General features: G+C 42.3%; 3 protein-coding genes across 3 annotated transcripts; 1 reads left to right on the top strand and 2 right to left on the bottom strand.

The window, feature by feature from the left end:
• Nucleotides 1–2,067: 2,067 nt before the first annotated feature.
• Nucleotides 2,068–9,269, bottom strand: chmp4ba (charged multivesicular body protein 4Ba). The gene is made up of 5 exons (XM_056385390.1): nt 8,896–9,269; nt 5,149–5,326; nt 4,892–5,006; nt 4,611–4,737; nt 2,068–4,529 (listed from the first exon to the last, which is right to left on the bottom strand). The coding sequence occupies exons 1-5, from the start codon at nt 9,077–9,079 to the stop codon at nt 4,465–4,467; spliced, it is 669 nt and encodes a 222-aa protein (XP_056241365.1). The 5' UTR covers nt 9,080–9,269; the 3' UTR covers nt 2,068–4,464.
• A 1,622-nt stretch (nt 9,270–10,891) lies between these two features.
• LOC130175103 (uncharacterized protein C20orf85 homolog) lies at nt 10,892–13,312 on the bottom strand. The gene is made up of 4 exons (XM_056385400.1): nt 13,216–13,312; nt 12,253–12,334; nt 11,638–11,736; nt 10,892–11,179 (listed from the first exon to the last, which is right to left on the bottom strand). Exons 1-4 carry the CDS (start codon nt 13,272–13,274, stop codon nt 11,024–11,026), a joined length of 396 nt encoding a protein of 131 aa, XP_056241375.1. The 5' UTR covers nt 13,275–13,312; the 3' UTR covers nt 10,892–11,023.
• A 3,425-nt stretch (nt 13,313–16,737) lies between these two features.
• Nucleotides 16,738–18,644, top strand: LOC130175053 (nuclear factor 7, ovary-like). The gene is made up of 2 exons (XM_056385325.1): nt 16,738–17,097; nt 17,183–18,644. Exon 2 carries the CDS (start codon nt 17,200–17,202, stop codon nt 18,598–18,600), a length of 1,401 nt encoding a protein of 466 aa, XP_056241300.1. The 5' UTR covers nt 16,738–17,097; nt 17,183–17,199; the 3' UTR covers nt 18,601–18,644.
• The last annotated feature ends 1,364 nt before the right edge of the window (nt 18,645–20,008 follow it).

Below are 20,008 nucleotides of genomic sequence, written 5' to 3'. Positions count from 1 at the left end.
CTCACAGGCTGTGGAGGGATATATATTTATGTAACATATAGCTTCAATATAAGCATATATACATAAATGTATATATTTGTATAGGCTACATATACATGTCAATATATGAAATTGTTCCAATTTCTAACAGGTTTCATAATATATATAATTTTTACATATATGTACATATAAAATAAAAATGTATGTTTCACATACGGAAATTCAATATATGTACAAATACTGAATTTACATATGGGATAATAAATGAATGATAAAAACATTTAAAATCAGTTTAAAGGTTTTATAACATCTGGGGAGAGAAAAGTGACAATGGGACAGAAGAGTGGCAAATAATGAAAGGAATCTATAAGAAACTTAATATAATTATAGATTGTATATGAGAGATGAAGCTCAGTACGAGTCACATGCTGACTGTGCGCGGCCTGAACTCACCACACTGTGAAACCTAGAGACTTTACCATAAGTGTAGAAACAGGAAGTGAAATGCAGCCTGGTGCTGAGGAGGTGAAACTCAGCTCACTGCCAGAAACATTACACTCCTGCTAATTTAAGAGCAGCTCGCCCCCCAGCCTAAAGCCTATTTACCCCCCCCCCCCCCCCACACACACACACACACACACACACACACACACACACACACACACACACACACACACACACACAGGCTGGAGGGAGGTGGACTCAGATGCGTGTGGGGGATCTGTGTTGAAGGAGTTTTAGGGTGAAAGGTCGTGACAGCTCTGGTGGGCGGAGTCAGAAGCTGTGGAATGTGTTGAGTAACAATCAGATTATGAACTGTTCCTGTGTGATTAATATCTGAATAAAGGTTTGAACAGCAGCAGCTTTTTGGTAACAGACGAGCTGTGTTCACCGGGAACATTTACAATAATCATCATAACTTTATTTAAACACAACTTTTCTTTTCTTTCAGATAAAAGAAAAGATCAAAGAACCAAAGGATCTGACAGGAAGTGAAGAGAGTTATTAAAATACATAAAAACAATCATTAAAACAATTTAAATCCAACGTGTTTCAGACGTTATCGAAGGTTGAGTCAAAGAAATGTGTAAAAGGAAGTTAAAGAGTGACAGTGTCTGATTTCAGAGTGTGGTGGCTCTGAGAGTGAACAGCCCCTCACCCTCAGCCACAGACCTGGACCGGGAGTCTTTTTAAGATCAGCCTGTCCGACAGGGAGTGACAGCGGAGTCATGTGACTGTAGCTGCTCCTGCAGCAGCTGAAGACCTGATCAAGTGTGTTTCAATAATCAAACTGAGAATCGATCAATAATAATGTAGAACTGATTGTAGATCAGCAGTTGAATGATCCTGACCTGATGTTTGACTGGATTATTAGACATTCAGGTTTTTACATGTCAACAGTGTGTCATTAGCGTGTTAGCATGCTAACAGTGTAACATGTATCTCAGCTTTAATCATGGTGTCATCTCTTAGTCTGACACATGTAAAGATGTTGAAGTCACTGTTTTCTCTTCCTGTAAAACGGAGGTGCACTGGGACAGTGTGTGTATATGTATATATATATACATATACATATATATATATATATATACATATACATATACACACACACATACTGTATAGGAGTTAATGAAACTGAGGCTTTACATGGTTCCCACACTTTTGCACATTTTAAGTTCCTGACAGACTCATTTCACTGTGTTTGCTGCAGGGTGTGTGTGTGTGTGTGTGTTGTGTGTGTGTGTGTGTGTGTGTGTGTGTGTGTGTGTGTGTGTGTGTGTGTGTGTGTGTGTGTGTGCTGGTTCTTCTCACTTCAAACATCAACAATCTATGGAATTTGCCTGCGGAGTCAAAACTTCACATAAAACTTGAAGTGCAAAGAAGCAGAAACTGGAAACACAGGAACAGTGTGAGTAGGTGTAGTTGTACTGTACATTTACAGGTGAGTCACACAGGTGAGCAGGAGACTGTAAAGTGCAGTCATCAGGTGCTAATGAGAAAGACGAGAAACTTGGAGAACCACAGAACCAAACTCCAGATGTTCTGACTCTCAGGAAAAACTCGTATTTACAGATGCCACACAGCTGATTCTTGCATTCAATCCCAACTTTATTAAGACAAACTGTTTACAAGCTCACACTGACAACAGTCACAGAGCAACATGGCCGCCCCACGGGAAACCTTCCACAGTCCAAGCCTTCATACATCTCTGAGCAGCTGGTCACAGAGAACACGAGTGACGTTCAAGGTCAATCAGGAAAAAAGGAAATCAAATAGTTTCTTTAAATATAAGGTCGGGGCTGGATCCACTGATCTGATTTATTATGTGAAGACAGAGTCTGATTCTGGGTCGACTGGATCGGTTCCAGGTGAGAGGAGAGCAGAAGAAGAAAACTCCAGCTCAGCGTCTCTGTTTGACTAAATATTCAGAGGTCAGAGGTCACTGTGTCAGAAGGCTAATAAACATCACACACACTCACACTCTTTATCTTTAAATTCAACTGATGCAGGATTTTCTCAGAAGACGTCACTGTTAAAGCGGGAGGAGTCAGGAGAACAGGAACAGAGGTTGTGTGCCCTCTGGCGGCCATATTGGATTTCGACCTCCCCTGATAACAATATTACAAAGCAGCTTTGGTTCTGGCATTTCTACAAATCCAATTAACCCCAGATAGGGAGTTTACTGGCTCCGGTTTCTGCAGGTTGGAGCTTGTTCTTACAGCTGTGTCTTCTCTGACTTCAGATCTCAGAAAACGACTGAATCCAGGTGAAAACCTCCGTCAAACCAGGTGAGCTCAGAACACAGAGAGAGACTGATCAGCGGTTCCTGACCTCACAGGGGGTCTAAAGGACAATCTCAGGGTCACAACACTATTTTCAAAGAGATAAAAGGAAATTTAAGACAAATGCTGTCTCGTGTTTTTCTTTTTTAGTGAAATATTCTTTTCTTTTACGTCTTAAGCCCAAAATGTTGAATGTTTTTCTCTCTCTCTCCGTCTCCTGAGACGAGTCAAGGTCTGACGTTAGTGTACATGAGGCAGTGGCTGGTGGACAGTTACCTGACTCTGATATTCACTCATATAATAATATAAGATATAATATGTTAGACAGTGAGTGGATCAGGGTTTGTTCAGATTAAAGGAGCAGAGTTCGACTGTTCAACAAGCTGAAGCTGCTTTCTGGAAAAATGTTGATTCTTTCCTCGTGTGACATTTGAGTAATTGAAGTGATCGGAGCCAGGCGGCCTCTACATGAGTCAACAAGACGCTGCCCAGAGGCACTGCGGCAGGAGACTGGAGCCTGGACCCTGGACCCTCCCACTGCCAGATGTTTCTGTGCCGCTGTAACATGTGGTGGTGTATCGATGTGAGAGCGACGTCTCAGTGAGAAAAATCCTACTTTCTAACGGCTGCGTTTGTCAGAGACAATGACACTGCAGGAAGCAGACAAACCACTTCGTCTGTCTGTTGTTGCTTTTCTTTCCCTCACGTCAGTTGATTCTTCACATTCCTCCCAGTAACAAACCCCGCCCTGCCCCCCCCACCCCCCCTTAAAGGGACAGTCCAAGTTATCAGATGTGGGGTTGTGTGAGGTGTTCATGCACAGTCAGTGTGTTTCCTGCAGTAGATTCAGTTTAGAGCAGCAGCAGGAGGACTGTTGGGGGCGGGGCCAGCAGTAAACACCTGTTTAGACACTTTTAAAAGACGGCCACTGAAACAATCCAACATCTGTTTAAATGTAGAAGATTTTCCGCGTCCCTACGCTACGGAGGAGGATCAGGGACGTGTGGAAAAAACTTTTTTCTGAGATTAAACTCAAAATTTTGATGTTTTTTAGATTAAACTCAAAGTCTGAGAGAAATTTTTTTTTTACGTGTGGCTCTAATCCTCTTCCGTACTTCGCATAAGCGCACCTACAGCGTGCACCGTGTCACGCCGCAGCTGCAGGTCAGCTGAGTGAATCAGAAAGAGCTTCATCTACATTTAAACAGATGTTGGATTGTTTGTGTGGATGTTTTCTGAAGCAGGTGTTTCTCTCCTGACTGGCAGCTGATCTGAATCTGCTGCAGGTAACACACCGACACCTCACACCACCCCACGTCTAATAACCACAACCATCCCTTTAAAGTATGCACGTGCACGCTCCTGTTCATGCACTCGTGCTTCGATGAACCCAACCACAGGTAGATGAGGGCGTGGCGTTTGCTCTCTGCTCTCGACGGCCTTCAGAAACAGAGGAGTGTGCAGCCGGAGTGAAGAGATTCTCACTGTACCGTGAATGAGAAGAGAGAAGCCTGGTCGCGTGGTTTAGAGTCAGCAGACGTGGGCACAGGTGCATACTTTAGGGGACAGGTGAGTGTTGGGACATGAAGCAGCCAGCTCAGCAGCCCAGAGTCTCTGTCTCTCCTCCAGATGTCTGCGACTGGTCTGGGAGCAGAGAGACAGACAGGAGGGGGGCTCCAGCTAGCTAGCAGGGCGAGCTAGCTTAGTTAGCTGCCCAGGCCTCGAGGTCCGCCATGTCGTCTTCGTCCTCCTCCTCCTTCTTCTTGGCTGAAAACAAATGCAGACACATGATCACGTGTCACTCAGCAGAGCTCAGGGGTGTGTACTCAGGTGAGTCAGAGTGTATACCTGGTCTGGAGGGTAGTGATGTCGATGGGACGCTGGGCAGAGGGACGTCTTCTGTTCCTTCAATCTCCAGGAGATTCTTGTCAAGTTCCTCCTGCTCCAGCTCCTCCAGCTCTGCCATCAGCTCGTCCTGCACACACACACACACACACACACACACACACACACACACACACACACACACACACACACACACACACGAAGATGTCAGAATCTTTCTCATTAATATGTCTGTGTAAAAATCAGCGGTGGCTGTAGCTCCGCCCCCTCAGGTGCCTTCTCACCTCATCATAATCTTCTCCAAAGCCCACAGGTCTGGAGATGACATCTGAGATTTCCTGAGCCACTTCCTGCTGTTCTGTGATGTCCGCCATCAAATCGTCGACTTTGTCGATGTCCCTGTGAGACGGGAGGAAGCAGAGAGAGAGACAGAGGGACGATAGGTGAACACAGGTATCTCAGAATAAACCACAGGTGACAGGAAGGACAAGAACAGCTGACAGAGACAGCTGTGACAACATCAGCAACATCAGTGTCTCACATGTTCTCGTGCGCCGCCTTCATGGCCTTGGCGGCGTAGCCCATGTTCTTCAGCACTTCTGTGTTGGTGTTGGCGTTCTCCAGCGCCTCCCTCTGGAACTCGATGGTCGACAACGTCCCGTCGATCTGCGCCAGCTGCTTCTCATAACGCTTCTTCCTCTTCAGGGCCTGAAGAGCCGCTGGAGGGGGGACAGGGGGGAGGGGGGGGGGGGGGGCCTTTAGTGTGGGACTTCAGCAGGAAACTGAAGGTGTTGTGAACGTGACGCTCTCAGACGTGTGACCATGACCACGACCGACACTGACATTTAAAACCTTTAATGACCTCAGACGTTAGACAGGTTCATCTGTGACTGACCGTTAGCTCTTCAGGCTAACGACACGTTAGCGCCGACTTCTCTCTCCTTCACATGACGAGGAACTGACTGAACAATTACTCAACTTCAAATCAAGAACAGGTGATTGATTATACTTGATGATGATTTAATTAGAGGTGTGACATTAAACTGTAGCAGCAGGTCTACTGAGCTTACACTCCTCAGAGCTTTTTATTGATCAAACATGTTTGTGTAGGTGTCTGTGTACACAGGTGTGTATGTTTATATGTGTGTCACACGTCCTTCAGTCCTCTACCGATCAGACTTCACTTCCTGCTCTCTGTCGCCCCCTGGAGGAGCAGGTCACTGTCTGCAGGTGTTACTGGGATCACGTGCTCTGACACACAGAAGGGATCAGACCGCCATTCACTCCCCACAGCACTTCCTGTTTACGTTTATTCACTTTGTGCCACAGATTCAGTCTTAACGAGACCAGACCCTGGTCTCCGTGACAACTACTGGTCCCAACAAGGTCAGTGTTTGTACCACACACACACACACACACACACACACACACACACACACACACACACACCTGACAGTTCCAGTTTCATCTGATTATTTCAGCTCTGGCTCTATTCCTGGACTGATAACATCATTACCCAACATCTCTCTCACCCCCCCCCCCCCCCCCCCCCCCCAGGATACCTTTGACTGTGACCCTGTCCATAATTTCATCCAAGGTGAAAATCAAAGTTCTGCTTCCTTCAGATGAAGAATTAAAGAACAATATTAGAAACAGAAAACCACCTGGTCAGGTGATCGGATGGTTGTTTACAAATGGTAAAAGAGAATAACTGTGTTGTAGTCGATCTCTTTATTTTCAGATTATATATTTAATTGTATATATTTCAATATTATTCATTATTTTATTTTAAAAAACTACATAAACACAACGCTTTTGCTTTCTTATTTTCTTATTGTTTTTTATTTTCTGTTTTTTCTTTTAAGTTTAATTGATGCTGGTGTTTCCAAAGTCAGTGAGCGATCCTGTGAAATCATCCTGATCTCAATATTGATCAAAATAATCATGAATATGATTTTTGCCATTAACGAGCAGCTTTAGTTAATTGTTAAAATACGTTTTAATTAATGAGTAAATATAAAGAGAACATGTATGTGTTTCTTTTCTTTAGGGGGAGTGTGTGTGTGTGTGTGTGTGTGTGTGTGTGTGTGTGTGTGTGTGTGTGTGTGTGTGTGTGTGTGTTTGTTTGGGGTTGTAATATTGTGTAATATATTGCATAATAATGTTAATGGCTATATAATAATAACTCAATAAAGACACTTATAAAAACTCAGCTGACGTCATTTTGATATTTCACAGAGCAAATAAAAAAAAAAATATATAAAATAATCTAACTCACTGGTTAGATTATTACCAGTTCATACTTCAACATGCTTCATGTGAGGCTTGATGTGCACAGAGGAAAACTTTTTAAAAACTTTGTAAAGTTATTCTGAGAATCCTCCAAAGACTCCAAACATCAGTTTTACAGGTTGAGACTTTCCTGTGACAGCAGTCAGTAACGACGGGTCACATGACTCTGTACAAGGTAAAAAAGATCTGTCATTGTATATGAAAATACTGCATATCAGAAAGTGAGAGAGAGAGAGAGATAGAGAGAGAGTGAGAGAGATATAGAGATAGAGAGAGAGTGAGAGAGCGAGAGAGAGATATAGAGCTAGAGAGAGAAACGGAGAGAGAGTGAGAGAGAGAGAGAGAGAGATAGAGAGAGGGAGAGAGAGAGAGAGAGAGAAAGAGAGAGATAGAGAGAGAGATAGAGAGAGAGAGTGAGAGAGAGACATAGAGCGATAGAGAGATAGAGAGAGAGACGGAGAGAGAGAGAGATAGAGAGAGAGAGAGAGAGATAGAGAGAGAGTGAGAGAGAGAGAGAGATAGAGAGAGGGAGAGAGAGAGAGAGAGAGAGAGACAGAGCGATAGAGAGATAGAGAGAGAGAGTGAGAGAGAGACATAGAGCGATAGAGAGATAGAGAGAGAGAGAGAGAGAGAGAGAGAGAGAACTCTGGAAATACATTAGAAGTCTTTTCTGTCCTGTAGACATGTTATTTATTTTATGCGTCATACATGTAGAACAAACTGCTGTCCTGCCTGTCTGGGTAAACATGTTGTGTATCACTGTTTAAAGTAGAGCTGCAGTAACGAGCTGCAGTAACGAGCTGCAGTGATTAGTCAATTAATGAAAAAGTCAATTGACAGAACAACTATTTTAATCATGAATTGATGATTTGAGTCGTTTGTGGAACAGAAGTGATGAACACTTCCTGGTTCCAGCTCCTCAGGTGACAGGATTTTCTTTTCTTTGTCTTATGTGACAGGAAACTGAAAATCTTTCGTATATTTAAATATACATTATAAAATATAATATGTGGATTTCATGCTTTTCTTTGTCACATGACAGTAAAGTGAATATCTTTGGATTTTTGACTGACAAAGATGTCACTTTGGTCCGTGCATTTACAATTGTTTCATAAACAAAAAATATAATTTATTAATATTAAAAATAACTGGCAGATTAACTGATAGTGAAAACGATTTTTAGCTGCCACACAACAGGAGCACTGAGTGACGTAGCTGTAGAGTAAGCTAACTGAGATAAACAGCACTGTGTAGTTAGTTTCACTATATTTAGTGTCAATTATTTTGAAAACTTCGTTATAAAAAGGAACATTATGTCTCATTCTAGTTACATACCATTTGGTTTATTGTCTCTGTTTTTGGATGTTTAGGTCAGCATGTGTTTTAACTTTTTAAGACCCTTTAAACACCGTATAAAGTAAATACGATTGAATATATTCAATATATATATAACTATCATAATTATCTCTATGTGAATCTACTCACATTTCGCAGCAGTATGTAAAAATTTGATCTGACACAATTAGTCAATTAGTTCGATCAACAGAAAACTAATTGACAACTATTTTGAAAATCCTTTAACAGTTCCGGTCTCTGTTCAATCAAAACTACTGAGATTTTCCATCGAGTTTCAGCTAAAATCAGATAAATAAACCCGTTAAAATGAACACAACTGTCGACATGGAGCAGGAAACACCACCCAGGACCATAGTGGTCTAAATTTAAGACTTTTTTATTAACTTCTTGAGGTAACTGGATCTTTTAAAACCCCGTTTAAAACTGTCTTTATCGTTTTTAGCGTCCCTATATTTCCAGTAGTGACACCGCTGCCCTCACACAGACATTTAAAAATGGAGTCACACTTGTGTTCAGGTGCCTGTCAACTGAAAACTTCCATGTTCCTGTGTGATAGCCTGCGGGCTAACCAACTAACTCTCTTCACTTTGACGGGTTCGGTTCGGTGGTTAACTGGCGCCGCCCGGGACCGTGTCCTCACCTCGTTTGTTTTTCGTGCCGTTCTTCTTCGCCGTCAGCAGCTCCTGGTCGATCTTCTTCTCCAGGAACTCCTGTTTTTTGGCCAACATCTCCTCGGTCTCTCTGAGTCGTTGGATAGCCTCCTGGGGTGTCGGCGCCTTCCCACCCTTACCCCCGCCGCCGAATAACTTACCGAACAGCGACATTTTAGTTAGTGAACGTGAACGATAACGGCTGAATTGACAGAACACAAGCCGCCGGCACCTCGTGATACCGAACCGATGATCGTTTGATCGCTCTGTTCTCCTTTTCGTTAACTATCGTCGCCGAGCCGAAGAGCAGCCGCCGCCGCCACTGCTGCTGCTGCTGTTGTTGTTTTGTCTCTTCTTCCGCCTTTTCAGACAGGCCTCGTGATGTCATTACGTCAGCGCCACTACGTGACTCATGCGTGAGACAAAAAAAGGGGAATTCACAAGTGAGTCAATACAACAGTTGAAAGTAGAATTCCGACACGACACTGATTCATTACATGAACCGAAGAAGAATGAAACAATAAAAACAGAAGAAACTAATATGAATTTTTTCTTTAATGTCTTTGTTGTTTGTCACGTGGTACCCAGCCTATATATATATGCCAAATATTTTATGATGTAGGCCGAAAATGAGCTTCCCCTCCTTATATGATATGTATATATATATACATATCAGTGGCGGCTGCTGGTCTTATAAGGAGGGGAAGCTCATTTTCGGCCTACATCATAAAATGTGTCCGTTTATTTATATGTAAATTCGCAGAGTGACAGAAGAGAGTCACCAAACACAACGCTAGTTGTTTTTAACAAAGACAAAGTCGCTGAAGATCAGTAACGTCTCCAGATCAACTCCGAACAACGGAATGAAAAACTTGAAAACTGCTCCGGTGGATGCTTATACTTCAAGATCGCTGATTCGCTCATTTCGCTGTCAATCAAAAAGGGACTCAGCCTCAGACAGATCATCCAATCATCATGCAGAAGCCGAGCGTCCGGGCCAGCCCACTGTCCCATAGACCCCCAGAGACGCTGAGCGTCCGATGGGCGGGACAAAGCCCAGCATTTATCCAATGACCGTCTAGTTTGGCTGCAGTGGAACAACCCACTCTCTGCTTCCCCAGTGACGTCAGGAGACGCTCGGCGTCAACACTGTGTAAAGCTCTGTGGCGCTGCGGGAGGAAGGAGGAGGAGTCAGGTCGGTTACCTGTGATAAGGAGCTGATTCTGAACAAAAGATGAACGTGTTCTAGCACATATTTAGTCAATGAAATGTTCACACAACAGAACATATTTGACCACTTATATTGTTGACATTTTAGGGGAAGCTGAGCTTCCCTTGCAGTCTTAGAGCGATCGCCACTATATATATATATATATATATATAAATATATATATATATAGTTGTGTCCTTTTGGAAATATTTTTATTTCATCGTCCTTATTTGTGTTTCGTATTTTGTTTATTTTATTTTATTTTTTCTTTTATAATTTTGTTATATTTTTTATTTTATTTTTTTATTTTATTTTATCATTTTATTTATCTTGTTTGAGAATTTTTGATTCTTGAATTTTCCACCTTTAATGTTTAATACTTGAAATTAAAATTGTTTTGAATATTGAAAAAATCACAATTAAGCAAACAGCATTTTCAAATATCTTCTTAAATTATGATATTTTTAGAAATAGTTTACACACATTATTTTTGTCCTGCAGCTAACAGTTATTTCTCCTTTCTTCGGTTAATCGTTTAATGTGTGTTTAAGATATTCAGTTTACAAGGTGAATCCAAAAACTCTAGAAGCTGAAACAAGCAAAACATTTTGACAATTTATGTTAAAAAAAGACTAAAACTATTATTCATGTGAAACGGACCAATGAAGGTGTTTAATGAACTGCCCTACAACTTTATTGTTATTGTAATAACACAACGTCAAACTTCCATTAATAACTACCACTGCATAATTTATGTGTGTTACCAAACTCTCTTTATCTCTGTAAAGTGACGTGTGTGTGTGTGTGTGTGTGTGTGTGTGTGTGTGTGACATTATAGCAGAGACACACACTGTTTGTTCCAGCAGCATTTTAATCCACATAAACACTGAGTGGACAGAGACTTCCACTCAGCTACAGGCACCAAGAGGCCAGCCCAGCTCCTTCATAAAACTACGCCTCCCATAATGCACTGTGCCGTACTTTTCCAGCTGAAGATGTGAGTGAGCTGAACGCCAGCCAATCAGAGCCTGAGTTGTCTGAGGAACTGGAGGGGAGGGGCCAACCTGAAGGAACAAAACCAGGGCAGTGAAAGTAAGATAGATAGATAAATAGATAGATAGATAGATAGATAGATAGATAGATAGATAGATAGATAGATAGATAGATAGATGGATGGATAGATAGATAGATAGATAGATAGATAGATAGATAGATAGATAGATAGATAGATAGATAGATAGATAGATGGATGGATAGATGGATAGATAGATGATAGATAGATAGATAGATAGATAGATAGATAGATAGATAGATAGATAGATAGATAGATAGATGGATGGATAGATGGATAGATAGATGATAGATAGATAGATAGATAGACAGATAGATGATAGATAGATAGATAGATAGATAGATAGATAGATAGATAGATAGATAGATAGATAGATAGATAGATAGATAGATAGATAGATAGATAGGTGATGGATGGATGGATAGACGGACAGACAGACAGGTATCATACCTGGATGTGTTTGTGTGGGGGGGTTGCAGGTGTTGGGGCCAGGTGATGGGGGAGCCCCCCCCCGGCTGCTCTCTTCAGCTTCACACTCTCCCTCTCGTACTGAAACAACAACCATGTTACAGTTCTCCACCAATACAAATGGAATAAATTCTACTGTATTAATTAAGGACATCTACTGAAGAACAGGAAAACTATAAAACCACTTAAATACTTTCCTTAAATGTCTTTGTTTATATAGTTTTATTTTGTCCTTTTGGAATATTTTTGTTTCATAATCCTGATTTATATGTTGCATTTATTTCATTTTATTTGTATGTACTGTCCATATCATTCACTGTGTATCTGATTTCATTAGTTATGATTGTTTCCTCCTTTTTCAGTGTTTCATAGTTTCACAGTAGATAGAAACTTTATTTACAGTTTTTCACAGTTAAAAGATCAAATGGAAAATGTTTTAAATATAAAGCATTTAAAAAAAAAGAAACAGTGCCACTGTTTTTCTCTAAGTACTGCAATACCAATGTACAATTCAGATATGTATGTGTGTGTGTGTGTGTGTGTGTGTGTGTGTGTGTGTGTGTGTGTGTCTGTGTGTGTGTGTGTGTGTGTGTGTACCTCCTTGTAGACCTCAGTCAGGAAGCCCCACTTTTTGGGCCAGACTTCAGCTGAAACCTTCTCAACTTTTAAATGCGCCTTCCTACACACACACACACACACACACACACACACACACACATAATAATTCGGATCTTCACTAAAACGCGGCGTCAATATGAACAAGAGCTGTAAACGTGCCTGAAGCCGACAGCTGTAACCATGACAAGAAATATTCTTTTCCTCATTAGTGAGAAGGAAGAGATCAAGGATTTGTTTTTCTCTTCTTTTTCTTGTTGTAGAAGTTTCATCTGATCTTTAAAGCCTCATTAGGTTCAACACACCGTCCACACATCTCATTAAAACAAGACGCTTCTCATTACAACTCACTGAATCTCATTAGAACAGGACGCTTGTCCTGATGTAACAGGACCAGTCAGTCTGTAAAGCTGCAGCTGTTTATAGCAGGAAGCTACAGGACAGGAAATACAAAGTGTTCACATGAAGATGGAGGAGGAAAGACGAGGAACGTCTGTACATTTGTAGATCATTTTAGAATATTATCAGTTACGTTGTTTTTGTTATTGACAGTTTTAATGTCATTAAACATGTAAAAACCAAAAGCAGAGACGGGAGAATCAGCAGCAGATAGAAACTACATTCAACTGTTAAACAAACTAAACTTAACAAGAGAGAGGAGGAAGAAAGGAAAATAATGATGATGATGATGATGATGAAGATGACGGTCACATTAATATTAATAATTATACAACGATTGCACAGAAAGACTCATACGGATTATTCAGTAACGTTTTGTTTTAAAACAAGAAAGAAATCAGACCTTTTCTGAGATTTATCACTTTAAAACATCCAGTCAACATATTAATAATAATAATAATAATAATAATGATAATAATCCCATGATCAATACCAGGTAATAACGTCTGACATAAACACAAACACAGTGTGAGTCCGTAGATTTACCAGATTTCATCCTGATGCACAAAGTTGACGGGTTCAGATGTTTGCTTCGAGTCGGCCATCTGTCCTGACTGTGTGTGTGTGTTGTGTGTGTGTGTGTGTGTGTGTGTGTGTGTGTGTGTGTGTGTGTGTGTGTGTGTGTGTGTGGCTTATTTCTCTCCGTCCAGCTAATGTTTCACCTGTGTGTAAGTCACACTGACAGACCTGTTTACTGTCGTCATGGACACGGGGTTCCCTGACACACATATCTCTTCTCTCTGTCCTGTGTGTGTCACCATGGCAACAGTGGGATGGAACCACTGAGGGGGGGGGGGGGGGGGGGGCAGCACATCACTGTAAACATCTCTTTAATGTTTTCATTCCTCTGAGGCCTTTAATATGAAAAATATCATTAGCCACTTGATATTTCAAAAAGCCACCATTTTCCAAGATGGACGCCATTTCCAGCATCAGACACATGTTTTACTCCTTTCAGATTTCAATGATTCTGTAATTGAATCCTTTGTGGAGGTTAAATTTATTCTTCATATCTATTAAATATTATTTTAAATAATTAAGATTATTTCCAAGCTGACGAGGTTTTTGGTTTTTCTACAGTTGTTCTAGTTCAGCAGGACTTTTAATTTGTAAAATGAAGGTTATCTGTAAATTTTGCCTTTTTGCAAATGTATTATGAAGAGAAATCTCCCACTGACAGAAGGAGTCAGACTTTTCTAATAGTTCACTCCTTTCTTTTGTCTTTCATCACATTCAGATTCAGACTTTATTAATAATTATTATTAATATGTGCAGCTTACCCATCTATACACACAAGATCTATGTCAGAGGCAACACATCGACATACGAGTCAGTACAAGGAGCAACAAGCAGCAGGGAGTGAAATAAAAAACACATGAATGAGTGAAGTGTGTGTGTGTCAGCACCTGACAGCAGACTTTACTGTAACGCCGACCTGAGGGCATCGTCACACTGAGGTCACCGGACAGAAAAGTGAAGAGCAGGTGAAGCTGATGAAGACGATGTGAAACAGAGGCAGAGGACGTCTCAGTGACTCAGGTGACGTGGACACAAGGTGGCGCTCTCGTCAAGGACATGTTGTCAACAGGCTCCATCAGTGATCTCCGACCTGTTACTGTTACTGTAACTCAGGAACCACCTGCAGACCCAGAACCCAGAGAACCATCAGCTTAACGGAACATTAGAACCACTGTGTTATCTAAAGTAATAATCTGACGACACCTGGCCGAACACTCAACACCTGAACAACAACAGGAAAATGTTTCCTTCTCTTCTTCACTTTATATCTTCATGAATTCATTTCACAGCTGCATTAAATTAAATCTCTTTCTTTTATATAAGAAACACAACAGACTTTATTAAGCCAGAGTAATACCAGCTTCCTGGGTTATTAAACTAATATCAATATCAATAATAATCTGTGTAACCGATGTGACCTCATCAGTGTCACTGTGAGGAGAGACACAATTCTTAAAATGATGAATGTTTAAATAATATTTAGATTCATTTTTCTGTCTCTTCGTGTTTGTGCACAGATTGTCGTATGAACTACGACCCCCCCCCCCCCCCCCCCCCCCCGAGTGTTATCAGGTGTGTGGCTTTACATCAGTGCACTTTGTACTTTAACCTGGTCTGCAGCTGCTGTTTGCTACAGAGTCACACACTGATCAGACCCATGACACACTTTCACTGAACCAAAGAAGAAGAAGCGAGTAACTCTGACTCTGTAACTCTGACAGACAGTTTCTCTTCCTCTGTCCTTAGAGACACATCTCTGCAAAACTGATCAGCTGATCGACCGAAAATAAACCATGATCTACTCGTCATTCAGATCAGCAGTTCTCAACCTTTCCCATGATGCTCCACTTCAAAACTCAAAGATGTTGGGGAGCCACATCCAACCCCCTGACAATATGGAGGCCAAACAGTGACAGCACTTTTATTTTACAACGTGAAGACGTCATGAAGACATCGTGAAGACATCGTGAAGACATCGTGAAGACATCGTGAAGACATGAAGACATCGTGAAGACATCGTGAAGACATCGTGAAGACATTGTGAAGATATCGTGAAGACATCGTGAAGACATGAAGACATCGTGAAGACATCGTGAAGACATCGTGAAGATATCGTGAAGACATCGTGAAGACATCGTGAAGACATGAAGACATCATGAAGACATGAAGACATCGTGAAGACATCATGAAGACATCTTGAAGACATCGTGAAGACATCGTGAAGACATCGTGAAGATATCGTGAAGACATCTTGAAGACATTGTGAAGATATCGTGAAGACATCGTGAAGATATCGTGAAGACATCGTGAAGACATCGTGAAGACATCATGAAGACATCATGAAGACATCATGAAGACATCATGAAGACATCGTGAAGACATCGTGAAGACATCATGAAGACATCATGAAGACATCATGAAGACATCATGAAGACATCTGAAGCTCTGTGATTACCTGGTGCTTCCTGTTTGGATGTTTCACTCAGGACTTCTGCTTTTCGTCACACTGATTCAAACAGGTTTTGAAACGTGAGGAAACAGAAGACAGAGAGAGGACAGGTTTAAAACAGTAAACACTGATCCAGTTTCCTCACAGGTCTCACACCTTGTCTCTGAGTTACCTCCTCGTCCTTCACTCAGTGTGGACAGACCTCCGCCCTTCATGTGTCTCATTTCTTCAGTGGTTTAATGAACTTACAGTCTGTGTGTTTTCAGTTAATGGTCTGTACTTCATAGATGCCCCCTGTATTATCTGAGGTTTATCTCTCCACACACAGAGCAGCTCAGAGTCTCTTCCTCCAACCACAGCTGGGCAGTTACAGTAGATCCTCAGTTTATGGGTCAAAGCAGTTTTTCAACCTGATAAATTCATATACATGTAAACAGAGACTGGAGTCCAGGCTTTAGGTTTAGGGAACAAAAGCACTTTGGTTCGGGTTAGAGAAAGACGGTGGTTTATTTAAATGTCTGAGGTGTCTGAACGTTGTCTGTATTAAACCAGACCAGGATCTTTCCCTGACCTGAACCGAGAGCTGGAGAGAGAACCGCAGAGAACTGTGACTTCAGGCTCAAGTTAGAAACTAGCTAAAACTGGTACTACAAAACAATATTACAATACTGCAGTAATGCCACTTTAAATTGTCGTGACTTTCACACCAAAATGTAAGTTTACACTCAGTGTGAGTAAACCTTTCTTAGAAACTAGCTAATATTAATATTTGCATTAGCATTAACGTCATTAACACTAGTCAGCTAAATTGTAATTTAAGGCTAAAGTTAGAAACTAGCTAACATTAATGTTAAAAAACACAACAAGTGAGGAGTGACCCCCTCACCCCCCCATAATTCAAACCCTGAGTGTCCAGTGTGTGATGAAAAACCTTTAGTGAGTGATCCACCTTGTATCTTGACTTTAAAGAGCCTGTCAGACCTTCTTCCTGCAGAGATCAACCAGCAGCTCCACTGTGATCAGACTGTGGGTGGGAGAGGACAGATGATCTGAATGCCTCAAGTATTCAGATCATTTCAAATCACTTAAACATGGATCACTGTATGAAACAGGTGAAATATATGAACGTACATGTACAAACAAACACAACAAGAAGACCTGGTTTTACAGCTCTGCACACTGCTCTCAGTAACGGTCTGTTAAAGCTCCACCCTTTTCCTGATACTCTGAGACGAAGCAGGAAATACCATTTCATACTGGTCGTCACTCGTGAGAGACACGTTGATGCTGAGAAACATTTAAAGAGATTCACCTTTAAACCAAAACAACAGCTTCTACAGAGAGAGGAGGGAAAACAGGACGACAGCAACTTCAACCTGCAGCGACTCCACACACCAACTGTGAGTTTAGAAGAGACAAGACTGAAAGTGAAAGTGTGAGGGAAACCACACCTCACTGACCTCTGTGCTGGCTTTGTGTTTTCAGCTTCACTCAGAGAGGACATGTCTTCCCGGTCAGAGGAGGAGCTCACCTGTCCTGTCTGCCATGACATCTTTAAAGAGCCTGTTGTCCTGTCCTGCAGCCACAGCTTCTGTAGAGACTGTCTGCAGAGCTGGTGGAGAGAGAAGGTAATACAAGAGTGTCCAGTGTGTAAGAGATCGTCAAACACTGAACCACCTGTTTGTTTGTCCCTGAAGAACCTGTGTGAGGACTTCTTACTGCAGAGACATCAGAGACCTTCAGCAGGGTCTGAGCCTCTCTGCAGTCTGCACTCTGAGAAACTCAGACTCTTCTGTCTGGACCACCAGCAGCCAGTGTGTCTCGTCTGTCGAGACTCAAAGACACACACCAACCACAGCTTCAGACCCGTTGATGAAGCTGCAGAGGATCACAGAGAGGAGCTCCAGAAAGCCCTGAAGCCTTTACAAGAGAAACTGAAGCTGTTTGAACGAGTTAAAGGAGACTGTGACCAAACAACACAACACATCAAGGTCCAGGCCCGACACACTGAGAGCCAGATCAAGGAGCAGTTTAAGAAGCTTCACCAGTTTCTACAGGAGGAAGAGGAGGCCAGGATCACTGCTCTGAGGGAGGAAGAGGAGCTGAAGAGTCACATGATGAAGGAGAAGATGGAGGCTCTGAGCAGAGAGATAGCAGCTCTGTCACACACAGTCAGAGCCACAGAGGACGAGCTGAGAGCTGAAGACCTCTCATTCCTGAAGAACTACAAGGCTGCAGTGGACAGAGTCCAGCAGCGCCCCCTGCTGGAGGATCCACAGCTGCCCTCAGGAGCTCTGATAGACCAGGCCAAACACCTGGGCAACCTGACCTTCAACATCTGGAACAAGATGAAGGACCTGGTCTCCTACAGTCCTGTGGTTCTGGACCCAAACTCTGCTGGTCCAGTATTCTACCTGTCTGAAGATCTGACCACAGTGACACGAGGACAGAGACAGAAGCTTCCTGACAATCCAGAGAGGTTTGACTACTATGTCTCTGTCCTGAGCTCTGAGGGTTTTGACTCAGGGACTCACAGCTGGGACGTCCAGGTTGGAGACAGTCCAGGTTGGTTTGTAGGTGTGACTGCAGAGTCTGTTGAGAGGAAGGGAGAAATAGATTTATTTGCTAAATCATGGATAATAGTGTTATATGAAGGTGAATACAGAGCACAGTCTCCATCAGATCCCTCCACTGTTCTCTCAGTGAAGAAGCTCCAGAGGATCAGAGTGAATCTGGACTGGACCAGAGGAAAACTGTCGTTCTCTGATCCTGATACTGACACACACATACACACCTTCACACACACTTTCACTGAGAGGATGTTTCCATACTTTACCACAAACAAAGATTTTCCTCTGAAGATATTACCAGTGAAGATCAGTGTCACTACACAACAAAGATGAAGAACATGATGGTTTAAGATCTTTAATACTTTAAAATATCTTTGTGGGTGGAGGGAGGTGGAGGGGGATGGAGGGGGATGGAGGGAGGTGGAGGGGGGTGGAGGGAGGTGGAGGGGGATAGAGGGGGATGGAGGGAGGTGGAGGGAGGTGGAGGTGGAGGGAGGTGGAGGAGGTGGAGGAGATGGAAGGAGGTGGAGGGAGGTGGAGGGGGATGGAGGGAGGTGGAGGAGGTGGAGGGAGGTGGAGGTGGAGGGAGGTGGAGGGAGGTGGAGGAGATGGAGGGAGGTGGAGGGGGATGGAGGAGGATGGAGGGAGGTGGAGGGAGGTGGAGGAGATGGAGGGAGGTGGAGGGGGATGGAGGAGGATGGAGGGGGATGGAGGAGGATGGAGGAGGTGGTGGGGGATGGAGGGGGGTGGAGGGGGGTGGAGGGGGGGTGGAGGGAGGTGGAGGGGGGCAGGTTGAATGTGTAACAGCATCACTGTATATTTCTCTATATAATGTATATAAATATCATTGTGTTGATGTGTGTTGATATAGTGTGTAATATTCAGAGCTGTTGTCTGTTAGATTGAAATATGGAACCAGAGCTCATTGATCCTGAAGAGTCTCTGACCACTGAACCTTCAGACGTGGATGTCACATGATATCTGCTTCCTGTCATTCAAACATGGTCTAATGTGTAGAAGAAGTCCATGTTGCCTGTAGAGAGCTGACAGGACTGGAGGTTTGTTCCTCCTGTTCAGGACAGTAACAGTAACAGTGTTTGTACAGATCACAGTCTGTGTCCAGTTTGTTCACAATCACAACGTGTCATATCTTTGATCTCTGCTGTTTCTCTCTCATTAATTACTGATGATGTCTGTTCACTCAACTAACTGATGACTTTTTTCTTCATGAACTAATAAAGCAGTCAAACGTGTTCATGTCCACTGAGTGTGATTTCAGCAGCTCAGTGACAAACAGCTGAATGTTGTTGTTCTCGTCTTCCTGCTACACTTTGTCAACTTCCTGTCCTAGCTTAATGCTAAACTTAGAACCTAGCTAACATTAGTTAGCTCAACTGTAGCTTAATGCTAAACTTAGAACCTAGCTAACATTAGTTAGCTCAACTGTAGCTTAATGCTAAACTTAGAACCTAGCTAACATTAGTTAGCTCAACTGTAGCTTAATGCTAAACTTAGAACCTAGCTAACATTAGTTAGCTCAACTGTAGCTTAATGCTAAACTTAGAACCTAGCTAACATTAGTTAGCTCAACTGTAACTTAATGCTAAACTTAGAACCTAGCTAACATTAGTTAGCTCAACTGTAACTTAATGCTAAACTTAGAACCTAGCTAACATTAGTTAGCTCAACTGTAACTTAATGCTAAATTTAGAACCAAGCTAACATTAGTTAGCTCAACTGT

The sequence above is a fragment of the Seriola aureovittata genome, chromosome 2, assembly GCF_021018895.1.
Source record: "Seriola aureovittata isolate HTS-2021-v1 ecotype China chromosome 2, ASM2101889v1, whole genome shotgun sequence".
Lineage (NCBI taxonomy): Eukaryota > Metazoa > Chordata > Actinopteri > Carangiformes > Carangidae > Seriola > Seriola aureovittata.
Note: the sequence above shows the minus strand (reverse complement) of the source record. Positions and strands in the feature narration are given on the sequence as shown.

Coding starts and splice junctions, on each gene's coding strand:
- chmp4ba (XM_056385390.1), bottom strand. CDS start 9,079: ATGTCGCTGTTCGGTAAGTTATTCGGCGGCGGGGGTAAGGGTGGGAAG. Junction 5,327..8,895: donor CGGCACGAAAAACAAACGAG/GTGAGGACACGG, acceptor TCCCCCCTCCAG/CGGCTCTTCAGGCCCTGAAG. Junction 4,738..4,891: donor TTGGAGAAGATTATGATGAG/GTGAGAAGGCAC, acceptor GTGTGTGTGCAG/GACGAGCTGATGGCAGAGCT.
- LOC130175103 (XM_056385400.1), bottom strand. CDS start 13,274: ATGGCCGACTCGAAGCAAACATCTGAACCCGTCAACTTTGTGCATCAG. Junction 12,335..13,215: donor GTGCATCAGGATGAAATCTG/GTAAATCTACGG, acceptor GTGTGTGTGTAG/GAAGGCGCATTTAAAAGTTG. Junction 11,737..12,252: donor TGACTGAGGTCTACAAGGAG/GTACACACACAC, acceptor TTGTTGTTTCAG/TACGAGAGGGAGAGTGTGAA.
- LOC130175053 (XM_056385325.1), top strand. CDS start 17,200: ATGTCTTCCCGGTCAGAGGAGGAGCTCACCTGTCCTGTCTGCCATGAC.